Source organism: Charadrius vociferus, unplaced genomic scaffold (assembly GCF_000708025.1).
Source record: "Charadrius vociferus isolate BGI_N301 unplaced genomic scaffold, ASM70802v2 scaffold282, whole genome shotgun sequence".
NCBI lineage: Eukaryota > Metazoa > Chordata > Aves > Charadriiformes > Charadriidae > Charadrius > Charadrius vociferus.
In genome coordinates this window covers 9,472,480-9,489,661 of record NW_009647731.1, presented here as the reverse complement: position 1 = coordinate 9,489,661, position 17,182 = coordinate 9,472,480, and the positions used below count along the sequence as shown (strand labels likewise).

General features: G+C 36.9%; 1 protein-coding gene across 1 annotated transcript in view; it reads left to right on the top strand.

Annotated features, from left to right (window-relative positions):
- EIF3A (eukaryotic translation initiation factor 3, subunit A) overlaps nucleotides 1–17,182 on the top strand; it is a 33,230-nt gene that overhangs the window by 869 nt on the left and 15,179 nt on the right. Inside the window, exons 3-14 of the mRNA XM_009881587.1 lie at nucleotides 2,547–2,710; nucleotides 3,994–4,193; nucleotides 5,178–5,386; nucleotides 6,410–6,581; nucleotides 7,656–7,760; nucleotides 8,566–8,664; nucleotides 9,357–9,473; nucleotides 10,549–10,734; nucleotides 13,494–13,841; nucleotides 14,395–14,499; nucleotides 16,269–16,382; nucleotides 16,680–16,802. Of these exons, the coding sequence (XP_009879889.1) occupies nucleotides 2,547–2,710; nucleotides 3,994–4,193; nucleotides 5,178–5,386; nucleotides 6,410–6,581; nucleotides 7,656–7,760; nucleotides 8,566–8,664; nucleotides 9,357–9,473; nucleotides 10,549–10,734; nucleotides 13,494–13,841; nucleotides 14,395–14,499; nucleotides 16,269–16,382; nucleotides 16,680–16,802 (1,942 nt within the window). The remainder of the gene's footprint in view (nucleotides 1–2,546; nucleotides 2,711–3,993; nucleotides 4,194–5,177; nucleotides 5,387–6,409; nucleotides 6,582–7,655; nucleotides 7,761–8,565; nucleotides 8,665–9,356; nucleotides 9,474–10,548; nucleotides 10,735–13,493; nucleotides 13,842–14,394; nucleotides 14,500–16,268; nucleotides 16,383–16,679; nucleotides 16,803–17,182) is intronic.

The following is a 17,182-nucleotide window of genomic DNA, read 5'->3' as shown; positions in this document are numbered from 1 at the left end:
ATAAGTCAAACCAAATTAAAACTTGCAGAAGGTATCAGAAGAAACAACAAAAGGGTCTTCAGCCATAAGTGAAGAATTCTAGGAAAAATGGGAGTAAAATTCTGAGGGGCTGGGTTGAGATTAGCTATCCTAGGTGTGTTCTGAAGATTAAAGCAATACTTTCCTACTGATTTTTGTAAGAATAGTTATTTTGGAATAAAAGAAAGAGAGCATAGAAATTACCATCTGAGATGAACAGAAAAGGCAGCTTTCTCTTCATGTTGGTTGACAGTGTAATTTCTATCCTAGCGTTTTAAAAATATCAGTGGATATTTCGGGTACTAAAGCTCTGCAAATACCCATCTGAGCAGACAGTGTGTTTTCTCATCATCCATATGTAGGACTGAGTAGTAGTCTGAAGAGTTGCTGGTGTGTTATCTTGATCATAATAACATTCAAGTCTTTAGTATGTGTTTTGAAGGAAGGAAGTAGTACATGGAGTTAAAAATAAGGTGAAATTCAGCACACAGTTGCGAAAGGGAAGATGACATCTGATTATGTTAGAATTTTATTTGGTAATTTAATTTTTTAGATTCAAGAAACGCCAGAGATCTAATGTGGGGAAAAGTAAAGCTGTTGATACCATACCAGAAGGGATGTGTTGAATTGGAAGGGGGACTAAGACATTGCCCAGAGAGAAACTAATGATATGTAATGGTGAAAGGAGATAGGAAGCAAGAGTGAAGTTAGTAGGAATTCTTTCAATTAAAATCTTGGCAGAGAAACTAAAAAAGTCAAAGTCGTATTTACTGGTGATAGAAAATTGGAAGAAATTATCAAAGCAGAGGACATTTTGTCTTGTGTAGGCGACTGTGAGGAATAGAGTTATAGTAGTCAAATAAAACTCACATAGACGTAGAGAAGGTGGCTGTGGATTTATTTACGTGTTAACAGCAAGGCTCTCTGGCAGAAGCTGGGAACTCATTGCTTGCAGAAAATGAAGAGGTTACAGATCTGTCTTCAGTAGCTGTTCCAGGATGGCAGTGCCATTCTTGTTACTGCCAATGCCTGAAATAGTCTTTGTTACAGAGGAATCCCACTAATAGACATCGAAGATTGACTTACCGCTCTTTTCCTCTTTTATATCACTGAGGACGAGAAAATGTGTCTTTTCAGTCACACTTCTTTATCTAAACAACCACAGTTTCTTTAGTGTTTTTTAGGTCCTCTTTTCTAGACTTCTCATACGTGTTTGCTGGATTCACTGCTTGATCTGTTGGAGAAGGCACTGGTGAAATGTCATGTTTAATATTGTATGTAGTACTAGCGCTCAAGGAAGTAAATTAGAACTGGAAGCAGTGTAGTAGAAGAGAGTTACAAGAGTTGAGAGTTTATATGTGGAGAAGAGAAGGCACTGGGGAGAACTTATAGCCATCTTCCAGTACCTATAGGAGGCCTACAGGAGAGCTGGGGAGGGACTTTTTACAAGGGCATGTAGTGGTAGGACAAGGGGGAAATGCCTTTAAACTGGAAGAGGATGGATTTAGATTAGATGTTAGGAAGAAATTTTTCACTGTGAAGATGGTAAGACACTGGCTCAGGTTACCCAGAGAAGCTGTGGCTGCCCCATCCCTGGAGGTGTTCAAGGCCAGGCTGGACGGGGCTTGGAGCAACCTGGGCTGGTGGGAGGTGTCCCTGCCCATGGCAGGGGGGGTTGGAACTAGATGACCTTTAAGGTCCCTTCCAACCTAAACCGTTCTATGATATTAGAAGCATAGTTCAAAAAGGATTCTAAAAATGAAGGCTTAGCGAAGACGGTTCTTTGTAAGTTTTTCATTCTTTGTAGACTGTTTAGCAGAAAGTGATCATGTGGGCCATAGCACTGAATTTGTCTCAGTGTCTTGGGAATTCTTTACATTCTTGTATTTCTGTGAATGAGGGAATGCAGTTATGGCCCCTAACTGCAAGATTATCGTATCTTACTTCTTACATCTTTAAGCATCTTTTTCATGACAGATTTTTTAAAGGATTTGATACTTTACGTAAATATTCTAGTTTTTGATGTCTGCAGATCGTAAGGCACACATTGCTTCTGTGTCATGTCAACAAGAAGCGAGCTCTCTCTGGCAGCATTGCTGGTGACTAAAAAGGAAGTTTCAGCAAGTAGGAAAGTATCTGAGTAGACAGTGATATTTGAACCTAACAGAGGTACAATGCGTGGCTCCCTGGTAGAAGAGGGAAGATGAAAATCCTAGAATTAATTTCTTTTGGCTTATTCATGTGAAGGATACAAAAATTCCTGACATCTCACCTCTGGAGCTTGTACATGTCAGTCGTATATGCAGGGGCCAAAATTTGAAACTTAACAGCAAGAAAAGTTATCTACAGCCTTTAAAGGAAAATGGAAAAATCTGAGGGACCAATTTTAAAATAAGCAATAGATGGTTCAGTAGCAATTAGCTGTTCAGATTTGTCCAGTCTCGCTTTAGATCTTCATAAGAAAAATTGGTGAGAATTGTGGGGAATAAACCACTTTTTCTTTTCCTTATCCCCTACCCCAACCATAGTGTTCTTTTGAGTGCTGTAAGTGGAGAAGACACTCAGGATCGTACTGACCGACTGCTTTTGACACCGTGGGTTAAATTTCTGTGGGAATCGTATAGACAGTGTTTGGATCTTCTCCGAAATAATTCTCGAGTGGAACGCCTATACCATGATATTGCACAGCAAGGTAAGTTGAAAGGATGGAAACTGAAATAATAATAATGAGATCTAGGACTTCTACATTACATCCTGAAAAACTAGAAAATTAAAGGTTATTTCTGTTTGGATATTGCTTCAGGGCTGGAAATACATTAATCTCTTAAGCATATGTATGTACACACGTACTGTTCTTAAAGTTACTGAGATTTCTAGGCGCTGACCTTTTCTTGTAACAGAACCTGCAAGGAAAAAGTTACTTTTTCCTGGATGTACTGAAATATGAGAATTATTGGTGCTGTGTGTTTATTTTTCTAACTTACTGATCAAAATTAGTCATGTTTTCACTTTGTTACTCAAAATGGAAAATGTGTCCTCCATTAATGCGTTCTATGTCGGCTAACTTCATAAACTAGTGTACACAAAAGGGTACTGTAAAAATTACAATGTGCTGTCAATTTTGACACAGATATAACTTGGTAAAATATTATGCAGAATGTAACAGGAAAAAGTCTAGCCTGATTCTTTCCGCCATTTTTCTGCAAAATTGAATTTATAAGAATGCTTACGTGTTAATCTTTTCTTAAGGGTGAGAGACAAGGGGAAAAATGTTTTCTTTTGTATTTATAACTTAGGGCTCTTTTTTCAAAAATACAGAGTCTGTTAGTTGTTTAACTTTGGATTCAAATTGTGCAAGTACATTGGAAAAGATGATGATCAGATGAGTTGTAGGTGCTTCAGTGTATTTAAGTCTTTGTGCTACTATGTCGAGACTTCCTTTTTTGCTTGTTTCTGGTGGAGATACTTAAGCGTTTTCATAGTGACAGTAGCAGAGCAAAACCAGATTTTTTTGAGAGAAACTACAGGATCAAAGACATTTTTTTTTCCTGTGTTGTTTCCAGTCATTCGAAAGCTTCATTTAACTTCACCATATTCAGATGACTTGAGAACTTTTTACCACGTTCTACAAAGCCAAAACCTGAATTCATGCCATTCACAAAGTTTTATTTGCACTTAGTTTAAAATAAAAGCTAGAATCACTGCTTAAATTGGAACATTTTTAGAGTCAGAGTACTCCATTTGCTCCTTAAGCTTAACTGTATAAAAGCATCTTCATTTTTTGAGGTCAAGATGGAAGTGCTCTGCATTGTCACTTATTCTTCATGAGTGACAGATTGCATCTTGTTTGATATGTCTTTGGACTGTAAATGAAGATTCTTTAAACATATTGATTTACATATTTGAGTCCTGTTTAGAACTGCAGTGAAGTCACAATTAGTGAGCATTCTTAATTTATATTGTTCATTTTTACAGCTTTTAAGTTCTGCCTGCAGTACACGCGTAAAGCCGAGTTCCGTAAACTCTGTGATAACCTGCGAATGCATTTGGGGCAGATCCAGCGTCATCATAACCAAAGCACAGCAATCAACCTCAACAACCCTGACAGTCAGTCAATGCACCTGGAGACCAGGCTTGTGCAGCTTGACAGTGCTATTAGCATGGAGCTGTGGCAGGTATGCAGCAGGGCTCCTGTAATCACACTGTAGTCTTCAGCCTTTCCAGAATCTGTTCCATGCAGATCATGTTTCATGGTATATGCTCCAAGGTAAAGACAGGATAATAGCTAAAGAATAAAGTTTTAATACCTGGAATGTGGCATTATGTGCATATTGAATACTTTGTCTGGTGTTCTTGGGTTTGCTGCTTTTGTATAGCATTTCAAACAAAGCTTCTGCTGGTAGTAGTTAATGGTAATGTAGCTGAAGTCATTTTGAGTTGTGAAAATGAGAATTTGATGGTGACACCTTCACTTCTGCCATCTTGCATTCTCATGAACTAGATCACTGGGAAGTGGTTGGTAAACGTTAAAGCCTGCTATTAGGCTGGTGCGCTGGCATCGCTGGTTGAATTATGTTAGTGTCTAGCCAGTGAAGGCACTATCAAAGCTGTTTTCAGAGAGGCGCTTTGCTTTTCCAACCTTTCTAATGTCAAATTTCTTAAAAAGCCAAGGTTGTCATTTTGTTGGTTTTGTGAATTTGGAGAATGTTCTCTGTGTTGTTTCCTTCTTAGGTATGTAAGTAGTTACATGCAAGGCATTTCCAAGATTGTATGTATTTTTAGGGAAACTATACCTGTTTTTGATCACAAAAATTATTTTTATGAAAAATGTTGAAACTGTAAATAGTAGAATTGGTATAATAGTGAAGAAAGCAGGTTTCAAAAAGCTGCATGAACTAATTGTTAACTACCAGATTCTAAGCAGATAATTAATGGCTTTGCAGTAAGTCCAAATAATTTATTTATTAGGAAAGAAGTATTTCATTTCATGTAGCTGGCAAAACTGAGTATCACAGCTTTCAGTGGTATTAAATATATTAGAGTATTACAAGTTTTAGTGAATGTATATTTTTCCCTTTTTCTGAGTGTTGCAAAAAAACGTCCTAAAAATAGCAGGTTTTTTTTTGGTTTTTTTGTTTGTTTGTTTTTTTTTTTTTTAGGAAGCTTTCAAAGCAGTGGAGGATATTCATGGGCTATTTGCATTGTCTAAGAAGCCACCCAAACCACAACTGATGGCAAATTACTATCACAAAGTTTCAACTGTCTTCTGGAAATCAGGAAATGCTCTTTTTCATGCATCCACACTTCACCGACTTTATCACTTATCAAGAGAAATGCGAAAGAACCTCACACAAGAGGAGATGCAAAGGTGGGGAAAAATATTTATTGTGATCTTAGATTCTATTTTTAACCCCATAGGTTAAAAAATAAAGTGAATGTACCCCAGAAGAAGCAGATGACGTGTATGGCTCTGCTTAAAGTGGCCAGTACTAATTGCCTCAAAAGAAACCGAGAGCAAGAAGGCTGTTTTACAAGGCTGCAGTGTGAATAATGTAAACATCAGGATCACCTTAGTTAAGCTTCCTTCTCTGTTACTGACAGGGAAGCTAAGCAAGTTAATAAGTATCTGTGTCTTGCTTCCTTTGTCTCTTCTGAGTAGTGGTATTTACTTCGCAAGATTTCATTATAAGTAGTATAAACTTTTCCTTAACATACAAAAGTCTGTATAGCCAAATGGCCTTTAATTTTTTGGTAACAAGTATGATACTGGCAAGGCTTCTGAGGCATGCAGAATCATTGACTGCATTAACCTCTGAAGTTCATGTACAAGCCTTTATAGAATCAGAATCTGGTAGGAATAAATACTCTATAGAAATTCTTATATTCCTCTTCATCTGGGTACTAAGGTCAGAATTTAAATATTTATTGTGATTTGTATCATTACATCAAAAGGTACATCTGGCTTGCACAGTATATTTTAAAAATCAGTGCAATCAAAATGACTGGTATGGATTTGCAGCTAAAATAAGGGTTTTTTTAAGGAGCTGCTTTCTGCTGTTTTCATTATTTTACAGTATTTTGATATTTACAGAGGCGGCTTAAATTTCTTTATAATTTCTGTGAATATATATATGTATATACACATATGTAAGTAATGAAAAGATGTTTCAAATCTTTCAAAGGTGTTAAAAAACATTCCACTGGTTACTGAAGAACATTGCATTCTGTACTCTTACTGCACAGTTGGTGTCTTCTCTGTTATCGCTGGTATTTTTACACAGTTTTGCATCATGAGTGCTACTCATTTCTACTCTTGAATTGACACCTATATGAGAAGGAATTAATTAGCGTTCTCTTGCAGTTATCTTTTGTGTTTATGCTTTGTCAACAGGATGTCTACTCGAGTCCTTTTGGCCACTCTGTCAATTCCTATAACTCCTGAGAGAACTGATATTGCTCGCCTTCTGGATATGGATGGCATCATTGTTGAGAAACAGCGACGTCTGGCAACCCTCTTGGGTCTTCAGGCCCCACCTACACGTGGCAGTCTCATTAATGACATGGTAGATAGTGGTGCTCAGATGGGCAGTTTTTAAATACATGGCAGTCTCATTAATGACATGGTAGATGTCATTAAATACTGAGTCCTCTCTTTAGACTGTTTTTCTTCTAGAGCACTGTGCTTAGTTATGGGACAACAGTTTAAAAGTCAAAACAGCTATATAGTTAATTGTATGACTTATGGTATAGTGTTAAAATTTCAGTTTCACTAGAAGGACTGTTTGGAAATGGCAGCAATAATGGGAAGCCTTAATGCTTGTGTGCATGAAAGAGTCCGATTCAATATTGTCCTTTATGTCACCAAAGCAACAAATGTCATTTTGAAGCTCTGAGGGGGTCTGAAAAGGGTTGTGAGCTAGAACTTCGTGTTTTTCCCCCCCACACTCTAAGGTGTGTAATTAACTGAACCAAGTGTATATTTTTCTGTTTTAAATGTATTTTGTGTACGCACGGGTCAGCTATCGAACAGCAGACTATAAGGACCGAAGTGATTATGAAAACTTCCATGTGTTTAATTTAAAGGGAGGCTAGATTTATTTGTCTTCAGACCTTCCCAGATATTCATAAACAAATTAGACATTCAGTCATAATTAGGTATTTTTGGAGGATGCTTGAATTTCTTGCAGTCATTTGCATGCATGCCCCCAAAAAATTCAAGGTTCATCTTACAATTGGTATTAATTCTTCTGGTGCCTCTCCAGTTTGTCTTAAAACCGCAATTTCAAGCTTCAGAAGTTTACTCAGGAACTGGCCTATGGATATGGGCCTACGAGTGTGTAGTAGGACTTATGTCTTAGAAATGGCTAATAAGTTGAGGAGCGGTACTGTAGTCTAAATATTTATCTTATTTATATGTTTTTTGTTTACTTTTCAATTTTTAAATACGGTTAAGTGGTGTAGTGCAGTGTTATTGTCACTGCAATTAAGAATGGTATAATAAAAAATAAGTAGTCTCCTGTATTAAAAGGTACATGTGGTCCCTGTTTAACTTCTTGAATATAAAATTCTTAAAGCATAAGTATTTGTTACTATTGCATTTATTTTGAAATCTTTGGAATTATTTTTGTTGATTGTAGGTAAGGTTCAACGTAGTGCAATATGTTGTTCCAGAAGTGAAAGAACTTTACAATTGGCTTGAAGTAGACTTCCACCCACTTAAGTTATGTAGCCGTGTCAGCAAGGTAAGTTTTGTAGCTCTGTGTATATAGTAATTGGTCTTGACTAATAGTCTGTTATTTGAATACCGATTTGTGGTAAATGCTAGCTAGCTGCTTCTGTTGCCAGAATTTTCAATGGTAGGCTTTATTTGGTGAAATTCCGTTACAGTGACATGTATGTAACATCTCATATACGTAGTGCACCAGATCATTGAAATAGAATGAAAATTCATTCAGGTCTCTACGGTGCTATTCAGAGGGGCACTGTCAAGGTGCAGAGTTTTGGGAACATGTCAGAATGTCTTGGTGGAGAGGATACTGAGTTAAATTTTGTTTAAAGAGGCAGAAATGAGAGAACTTTGTGCATGCACTTGCGTATGCATGCAAGTGGGTTGTGTGGGAAGTGGAAAAATACACCAATGACTGTTTTTACTATTAAAATGTAGAGTATTGGGAGGTAAAATAATGTGAGAGCTGTTGATTAGGTTATTTAAATTCTGCAGTTGATGAAGCACATCATGTTCTTTTTCTTTGATAGTGGGAACAAAGATATTTGAGGTGCTAAAAAGAACTTGAAGGTAAATTAGCAGTGTGGTAAATGTTGCCAGTGCTGTCAGTCGCCTTCATACAAAAATGTTAGCTATCCCTTAGAAATTAAAGTGTTCTGATAAAACAAATACACTTCAGTAAAACAACGTAGTATCTGGGCAAAAGTGCTGTTTTTTCATGAGCTGTAAATCAGAAGTATTTAAGAAATATGCTCTCTACTTTTCATTTTGAAGTTTTTAAGGGTTGATGCAGATAGAGTAACTTTTCAGAATTTTGATAGGTTCTCAACTGGGTGAAAGACCAAGCTGAAAAAGAACCCGAACTGCAGCTGTATGTTCCTCACCTGCAAAACAATACCATTCTTCGCCTTCTGCAGCAGGTATGAGTAAAGAGAATGTATGTTCATAAGTATACATAAGTTAGAAAATGCTTTGAAAGAGTATTAAGTTGGAAACTGCCATGATGAAATTATCATTTTTTTCCATCTAATTATGATTTTGAAATGCTTTTTTCCAGTATATAACTTCAGGTTTGTACGTCATTTAGGTACAGCCATAGTAGATATACTTAATAGTGGATGCATACAGTGGCCTAATTTCTTACCTAGATTTTCATTATGGATCTATGATTTCTTATTTAAGTTAATTCATTGTTTCTTAAAACTTTTTGTGGAGCAAGGTGTGGGTGGGATGCTTTGTTTTTCTTTTTTTGTGTGTTTGGATGTTTTATAAAATGCACATTTCATTGACCTGCTTTCGTTACAAGTAACGAGCAGTGTTATTTCTGATGTGCTAAAGAAATAGTTGAAGGCTAATTAGCAGCATAGCTATACGTAGTTACTGCTGCCAGTCTCCTTCATACAAAGAAGCCATTCAGGAACAGCATTTAATCTTAGATTAAGTTTGAATACAGTACAGAATAAAATCCTGATAGAGTATTTGCAGTTGTATTAGCATGTATGCATTTATTTGTTGACAATTTAGTAAGTTAGCTTTATAGCCTGTACAACAACTTTTATTTCTGATCTCTTTTTAATGGGGAAAAATACTTAATGGTTCTGTTCACATACAGGTGGCCCAGATTTACCAAAGCATTGAATTTTCTCGTCTGGCTACCCTGGTTCCTTTTGTTGATGCTTTCCAGCTGGAACGTAATATCGTTGATGCAGCCAGACATTGTGATTTACAAGTAAGTGCTGTAAAAAGACTTTTGTGAAATGATGTATGGATTCATGTGTACTATGTCAGACGAAAACTAACTGGTTGACAATTGAACCCAAGGAAGACAATGCATTCTGATAGATGGAGATAAGCGAGTAAAAGATGCATGTGACAAGTATATAAAGAACTGATGATTATTTGTATTCTGGTGTGTATTTTTTATTTAGGTAAACAACCATTAATGTAAGTCCAGCAGAAGTAAAAGTTAAAATAAAATTTTGCCGAAACTTGCCCGGTGAGCCCCAGTCATTTAGTCCAGAATATCCTGAAGCAACTCTAACAAACAGGGATGCGAATTTCTGCCTGTGCTGAATTAGTTGCATGAGACTGAAGAGCTGGCAGGCTCTTCTTGGTTAGACAAAACATTGGGTTTTGTCTAACCAAGTGATTGAAGCAAAACACCAATGTCTGAGATGTGCACCGATGCCTGAGGTATTTCAGCTGCTGTTGAAGGTTGCATTGTTGGTAAAGTTGTCTGTATTGGAAGAATGACAGTCTGTAATGCAGTGTTCAAGCTGGTGATGAGGTACAAGTAGCTTTTAGTTGAGGTTGCTTAGTAATCATCTGTTGAGGTTTTTAGATAAAGCTGAGTCAATTCATTTAGGTTGTTAACACACAACTTATGCTTATATTTTAGATGCGTTAAATTGTCTGCATTAAAGTCAGGATTCTTGTTTCACATATTGCTAATGTGAAGGAGGAGGCAAGAATGACTTGTCTTACAGTGCTCATTTCATAGGATCATTGAAAGTTCAGTCTCTTCCAGGGATTTTTTTTTGTTTGGTTGCTTTTTTGTGTTTTGTTTTGGTCTGTTTTTGTTTGGTTGTTCTGTTTAAACCATGGAAATCAAACAAACTTTGATTCACAGTGCTATTTTTCTTCTAATTTGGCATTTTTCGTAGTCTAGTGTAGAGGAAACTTTTTTGGTTTTTTTTAAGCCAGTTTCTGCTTAGAGCTTCTGTTGAATTATACTGGTCATAGCAACAGAGAAATTATTTAATAAATAATACAATCCTTTTTCTTCCTATTTTTTTTCCCCGAAGGTTCGCCTTGATCATACTACCCGGACACTGAGTTTTGGCTCAGATTTGAATTACAGTACTAGAGAAGATGCTCCACTAGGCCCTCAATTACAAAGCATGCCTTCTGAGCAAATTAGAAATCAATTGACTGCTATGTCCTCAGCTCTGGCTAAGGCTCTTGCAGTCATTAAGCCTCCTCACTTACTGGTAAGTCATTTTAAGTCTTCTGAAGATGTTGACAAATTCTGACATTCCTGCATGTGCATTCTGTGATGTTTATCTGTTGCCCTTATGCAGCCTTTTGGGTTTGTTTGTTTTTGGTTTTTTTTTGCTTGTCTGATCAACTGCTCCTTGCAGTAATCTGTTCTCAGTGGATTGGTAATCAATATTGTTACTGCTGTCCCCTCCCTTCATAACAAATAATTGATCCTTGAGGTGTTAATATATACAAAAGTAGTGTAGCATTAATGTATTTATTAATGACAAAGTATCCTTCTGCATCTGTTAGGTACTCACCTGTTCTAATAGATCTAAATTTTATGTTTTAGCAAGACAAGCTTGTTTTGAAGTTGTGAGATCACGCTTGCTTTACCTTTCCTTGGCGTAGGAAAGGCAGTGAGCTATCTAATGATTAATTTGCAATGACATTGCAAGGATTAGAGTAGGTAGTGATTGGTGCTTTTGTACATTCGTTTATTTTCAGAAGTGTGTTGCTCTGCTTCAGAGAATTGTAGTAAGATCACTGATCTAACTTCACAGTAATGATGGGCTGCATTTATATGCTTGTAGATTAAGTAGAAATGTAAGCTAATAACACTTTTACACCAAAGCTTATATTTTCATGAATGTGTTTTCTCAGATTAGATGTACCTTTTAATTTCCTTTTTTTTCAGGCTGGTGGTAGTCAGCTATTTGTGCTTGTGAGGAAGAAGAAATCATTCTTAATGTACCTAACTAGTTAGCATTTGGTCATAACTGAAATCATGCCAAATGTGTACAAGAGGCCTGAGTTTAAATTGCCAGTTTTGCATATACCAAATAATAACTTACCCATAGATGGGCCTACAGAGCTAGGATTTGTTTAAAATTTTGCATGCATTTTTGAAAATCCAAGAGCCTGCTCTCTTTATTCTTCCTGGAGAAACTGCTATTGTGAAGAACCTGGAATGTAACTTCATAGTGGAATCTAAAAACACGAGCAAAAGATCCCACAACTCAAGAACTGACCTCTCCTTGTCACTCCCTGTCCTCCTCGCTGGGACTGTTGGCTTCAAGGTCGGACTCACCGATGAGCTCACATTTCAGGTTCTCCAGAGCCCTGTAGGTGCAAGGTGTAAATTGGTTTCGGATTTCCAGCATGCTTTGGTTGTGGCAAGTTAAACCTTCACTTCTCTTAAAAGAGCAGTGGTAATTTTTTCTTTTGCTTTACGTTTATGAAAGATTTCACAGCAAACATATCAAATAATTTTTCCATATGGAAAAAAAGGCTGATAGCAAGATGTCCGTGTTAGATTCTTTATACAGATTGAAATACTAAGTAATATTCTTAAAATACAAACACATGAAGTAGGACTGTATCACAACACCTAATGCTGGCTTACTTATGTTAGCTTGAATATATATTAGCTGTTTTGTAGTGTTGAAGATGAAAATATTTCCATGTAGGCTTTCCCCTAAAAAGATTTTATTAGCGATTGGTATTAGACAGATGGATTGTTGGTTTGAAAGAAAAAACATGCTGTACATTCATAGATAGAAATGACAAATAGTCTTATGCTTAACATGTTAGTACAATTAGCTGAATAAGACATAAATGCTAGTAATTACACTTGTGAAACTGGAGTACAGTATCAGGGTTAATATCCATCTGTGTGGTTAGAGAAGCTACAAACAAGTCAGTGTCCTTTTCTCCTTTACTATTCCAATCAAAACTTTGCACTTTTTCAGGTGCTTAAAAACTTAATTTCTGTCAAGTTTGTTGTAATTCACAAAATCATTAAATTCATCTAAAGCTTTTCATTTTTCTGTTTCTGGCACCTCCATTTATCTCTAAGTACTTGCAGGTCTGCAACAAAGTATGGTTGTTCCAGTGTTTTTGTTGAATGCCCTAGAAGTGATTACTAAAAATACCTCTAAGCTAGCTCACATTTCAAGAGCAGCATGACTGAGAGAGTGTAGTGAGCTGATTGGGCTGCAGTGTTTTGCTGCTTGCTGGACTGATAAAAACAGGCAGCTCCCTGAGCTGGCACAATTACACCTCTTCATGTGTGCAGCATGAATCTCTACAAAGAACTGTATAGGTACTCTGGAGGAGAACAGTGGGGTGGTTAGAAGGATGCTTAAAGAATCTTAGAGAACAGTCTATATGGTAGTGTCTAGAAGTTTAGTGCTTTGTATGAATTAAAATGGTTTTTATATACAAAGTTTATACCTAAATTGTTGAGAGACAATCATCAGTTTTTTATCGTCTCACAGATAGTGCTTTATGTCAATTAGGATATTTTTCTTTTATGTTAGCGTGTTTGGAAAAAACAAAACTTTAAAAACGAGGGAGCTTTGGTGAAACATGGGGCAGGTGGTACTACGCTTGCTAACACATGTAGAAATAAACAAGATTGACCCCTCACCCTCCTTCCAGTTGGAGTCTTAAATATCACTAACATATGGGTGTGCAATATTTTTGGAAAGAAAAAAGTGTGAAAATGTCATACCTAAGACATGTCATGTAATATTGTCTGATACAGACAACTTTCTCTGTTTGCATGTGGTTCTAGTCAGTTGATACTACCTTGTTATGCCACTTGGATGAGTGATTAGGTTTGCCATTACAGTTGTATTTCCATGCAGGTGGCAAGTTTGGAAAATAAAACGAACCTTGAGATTTCTTTAAGACGCATTTGCTATGCTTTCTGCCTTTTTAAAAAGATACTACTTACATCATTGTCTTATCCTTAATTTAAATTCAGCAAGAGAAGGAAGAACAGCATCAGCTGGCAGTCACTGCCTTCCTAAAAAATTCAAGGAAGGAGCATCAGCGCATTCTTGCACGTCGTCAAACTATAGAGGAAAGAAAAGAGCGCCTTGAAAGTTTGAACATTCAGCGTGAAAAAGAAGAACTAGAACAACGTGAAGCAGAATTACAAAAAGTCCGGAAAGCTGAAGAAGAGAGACTGCGCCAAGAGGCAAAGGAAAGAGAGAAGGAGCGTATCCTGCAAGAGCATGAACAAATCAAAAAGAAGACTGTTCGTGAGCGTTTGGAGCAGATTAAGAAAACGGAACTGGGTGCCAAAGCATTTAAAGATATTGATATTGAGGTAGACAACTTATTTTTGAAGCTTTAAGGTGTTTTTTTTTAAATGCTTTTGGTGTTACAGTGCTAGGCTGTCTGACTTTCGTGTTCTTCACTAGTTTTATACTGTAACTGGTCTTATAAACGGCCTCTCTTAAAAATGAAACAGTTCTACACTTAAATATTTAATTTGCTCAACAGTGTAAGTAAACCTTAATTCTGAGTTTGGATAGGACCTTTTTTATCTGGAGGAATTAAGTCCAGCTCTTTGGTTTCCCCCCCCACCTTGTTGCTTGAACAGTATCTGAAATACAAAATGGACCTGCAGATCCAATTTTGTAATATCTGGACTGTGTCTCAATTGAAAATCAACATACAAATGCTTTAGAGAGTTTTTGAAAAATAAAATACAATTTACCTAGAAGAGAGGAAAAGAAACTGAGAATGTTTCTGAAGCAAATTAGTTTAAAAGTTAAGGGGAAAACTGCAGAGAAGCTTAAATAAATAAAAAACAAATCACATTTGTAAGATAAAAAATATTTGCTTTATTTTGTATTGATAACTTTACTTGGTTGTAGGATCTTGAAGAATTGGATCCTGACTTCATTATGGCTAAACAAGTTGAACAGCTTGAAAAAGAAAAGAAGGAACTTCAGGAACGTCTGAAGAATCAAGAGAAAAAGGTACAAAGTAGGAAGGGTACAAAACAACGTCTATACAGTGCTTTAGTTAGTGATTGTGAACTCCTATATAAATATATAATACAGGTGTTGAAAATGTTACTGTATGAAACTAAAAAAAGGTAAATGGGTTAAAACCCAACTGAGTTCCTAGTATCAGTGCACAAATCTGTTCTAATTAGTGGAGTTGATTTGAAAATGGACCCTTAAGCTGTATGTGAACTGAGTCTTAGTTTTGAAGACTTCTGTTTTGGAAAATGTTCAGGGAAGATTAAATGCTCACAGAAGGTGAGGCCGTTACAGAGAAGCTGAATTTAATTAGTTGTATTAGTCCTCACTGAAACAGAGGAAATTCCGCTGCTAGAGCCCTTGTGGATGGCAGAATAAGATCTGCCTGAAACTTGGGTGACTGTAAAAGTATGAGGAACACGTTCTCATAGTAAACAGAAATATACAACCTGGGCAAGGTAAAACTTGCCCAGGACTTCCGACAGTATTCAAGAATGAAACAGAGGTTATATGATACAGTTGGTAATTCGGTTCACTTAAAACTGGCTTGATACTAGAAATTGGCAAGTTACATAAAAAGGTTCCAATGAGTTTTTTTTATGCTGCAGGCTTGTAAGCCTGATGCTCATACTGGGGAAAGTAGCAGAAAATTTAACAGTAGAATTAGTAGTCATCTGGGTAAATATGATCTACCCAGAAAGGTCAGCACAGCTTCTACAGAAGAATTGTAAGCCAGGGCTGTTCCTTGGAGTTGTCTGAAGCTGTCAAAACAAACGTGAGTAAGGGTGGTCTGGTTGGTGTTTGGGTTTTCCAAAAGCTTTTTATGAAGTTCTTCACCAAAGAAAACTTCGCAGCTCTGAGGTAAAAGGAAGAGTCTTTGAATGAAGTTCAGTTCACATAGATATAAAATACTTAGTGCAGGGAAAGCGGAAAAAAATCCCCCAATATTTAGCTTTACATATTAAATGATGGGCTCCAAACTGAACATTATTAGCCGGCAATGAGAACTTGATGGTTCTGCATCTTGAGCGCTGTGTGCACTTCGAGTCTCTCTATCTCAAAAAGAATGAAGTTGAACTGGAATTTTGAGGGGAGGCCAACAAGAATTGTCAATGATGGGGATTGGCTTCTCTGTGAGAAATGTCTGTGTGAATTAGTACTCCTGTGTCTGAAAGACTTCTGGAGAGAGGAATGTGGTAGGGGTCTGTAAGACTGTACTTCTTGTAACAGGTGACAAGGGGGAGCAGTTGTTCTTGCACTGCAAGGGATAAGTGTACCAGGCAACATCAAGTGAAGCTAGTCGGAGCCGTATTCAGAACTATTTGTAGGTAGAAGGTGGGTCTTCATGCTGTGAACCATAGATGCACAGGAGTTCTTTCCAAAGTACGTTATTGTGTATGAAAAGCTTCATTGCGTTCAAAAGGACGAGAGGAGAAATCCACCAATGCCTACTAAATAGAAAAAAACCTTCAACACAGAAAATGCTGGGGGCTGAAAATTGATGATGCTGAGAGTATTGTATATATGCCTGCCTCTATTCTTGCATCCTTGCCTAGGAGTGCATGTAGTTGCCCAGTGGTAGAGGCAGGTTCTTGGTTAGGTGGACCTTTGATGTGGTCCAATGTGGTTGTTCTTATGTAACGATAATATATCAGATAGATTGGAGAAGTCTCCAGATATTGGGGTTTTCTTTGGGGGGTGCTGAAAAACTGAGTCTTCCGGATTTGGTATTTGCATGCTAAAGGTATGATATCTTTCTTTAGATTGACTATTTTGAAAGAGCGAAGCGCTTAGAAGAAATTCCTTTGATAAAGACTGCATATGAGGAGCAAAGAGTGCATGATATGGAGCTGTGGGAGCAACAGGAGGAAGAAAGGGTAAGAATTTTTTGTTCAGATGATAAAACCCATTAGCAATGAATGAAAAATAGTGGGTTTTGCACTGTCTTTTTTTTTTTTTTTTCCCAACTCAATCCAAGGGAAGAAGGGAAAAAGTTGATACGAAGAACGAAGTGTTAGCTTTGCAGTCTCATTATGCTAGTGGACAGCAGTATCTTCTGTCCAGGATCTGAAAGAGGAAAAGAGAATTTCTCTTTCGAGTGACTGAGGTAGATTGAATGCAAATATATGGTAAGGTTTTCCTTTGTAATACTTTTTTATATTATCTATTTTTAGATCACCACTTTGCAGTTGGAGCGCGAGAAAGCCCTTGAGCATAAGAACAGACTCTCAAGGATGTTGGAGGATAGAGATTTATTTGAAGCCAGGCTCAAAGCATCACGACGAACAGTTTATGAGGTACGCAAGATATGGTATTGTAATAAAACATTCCCCTAAAGTGAGGAACTAAACTTGTGACCCAGTGATTCTTCACGAAATCTAGAAACAAATTAGTATCTAGAATGCTTCAGAATAATGGAATTGGTTTTTTTCTGCTTTGACTAAAAAAAATATAAAAATGTTCTTGCACCCGTTCCTATATATTATCCCTTAAAATTTTTGACAACTTTTGGAATAGCTTATTTGGAAAATAAAAGATAGGTGAATTATTTATTTCAATGCAGCTATTACTAAGAGATCATTGGGTAGTGTATGAGCAGCCAGCTCTATCTGTACAAGTACTTGGACTTAACTGTGGTGACGGAATAATACTGACAATAATATTGAAGTCGAAAATT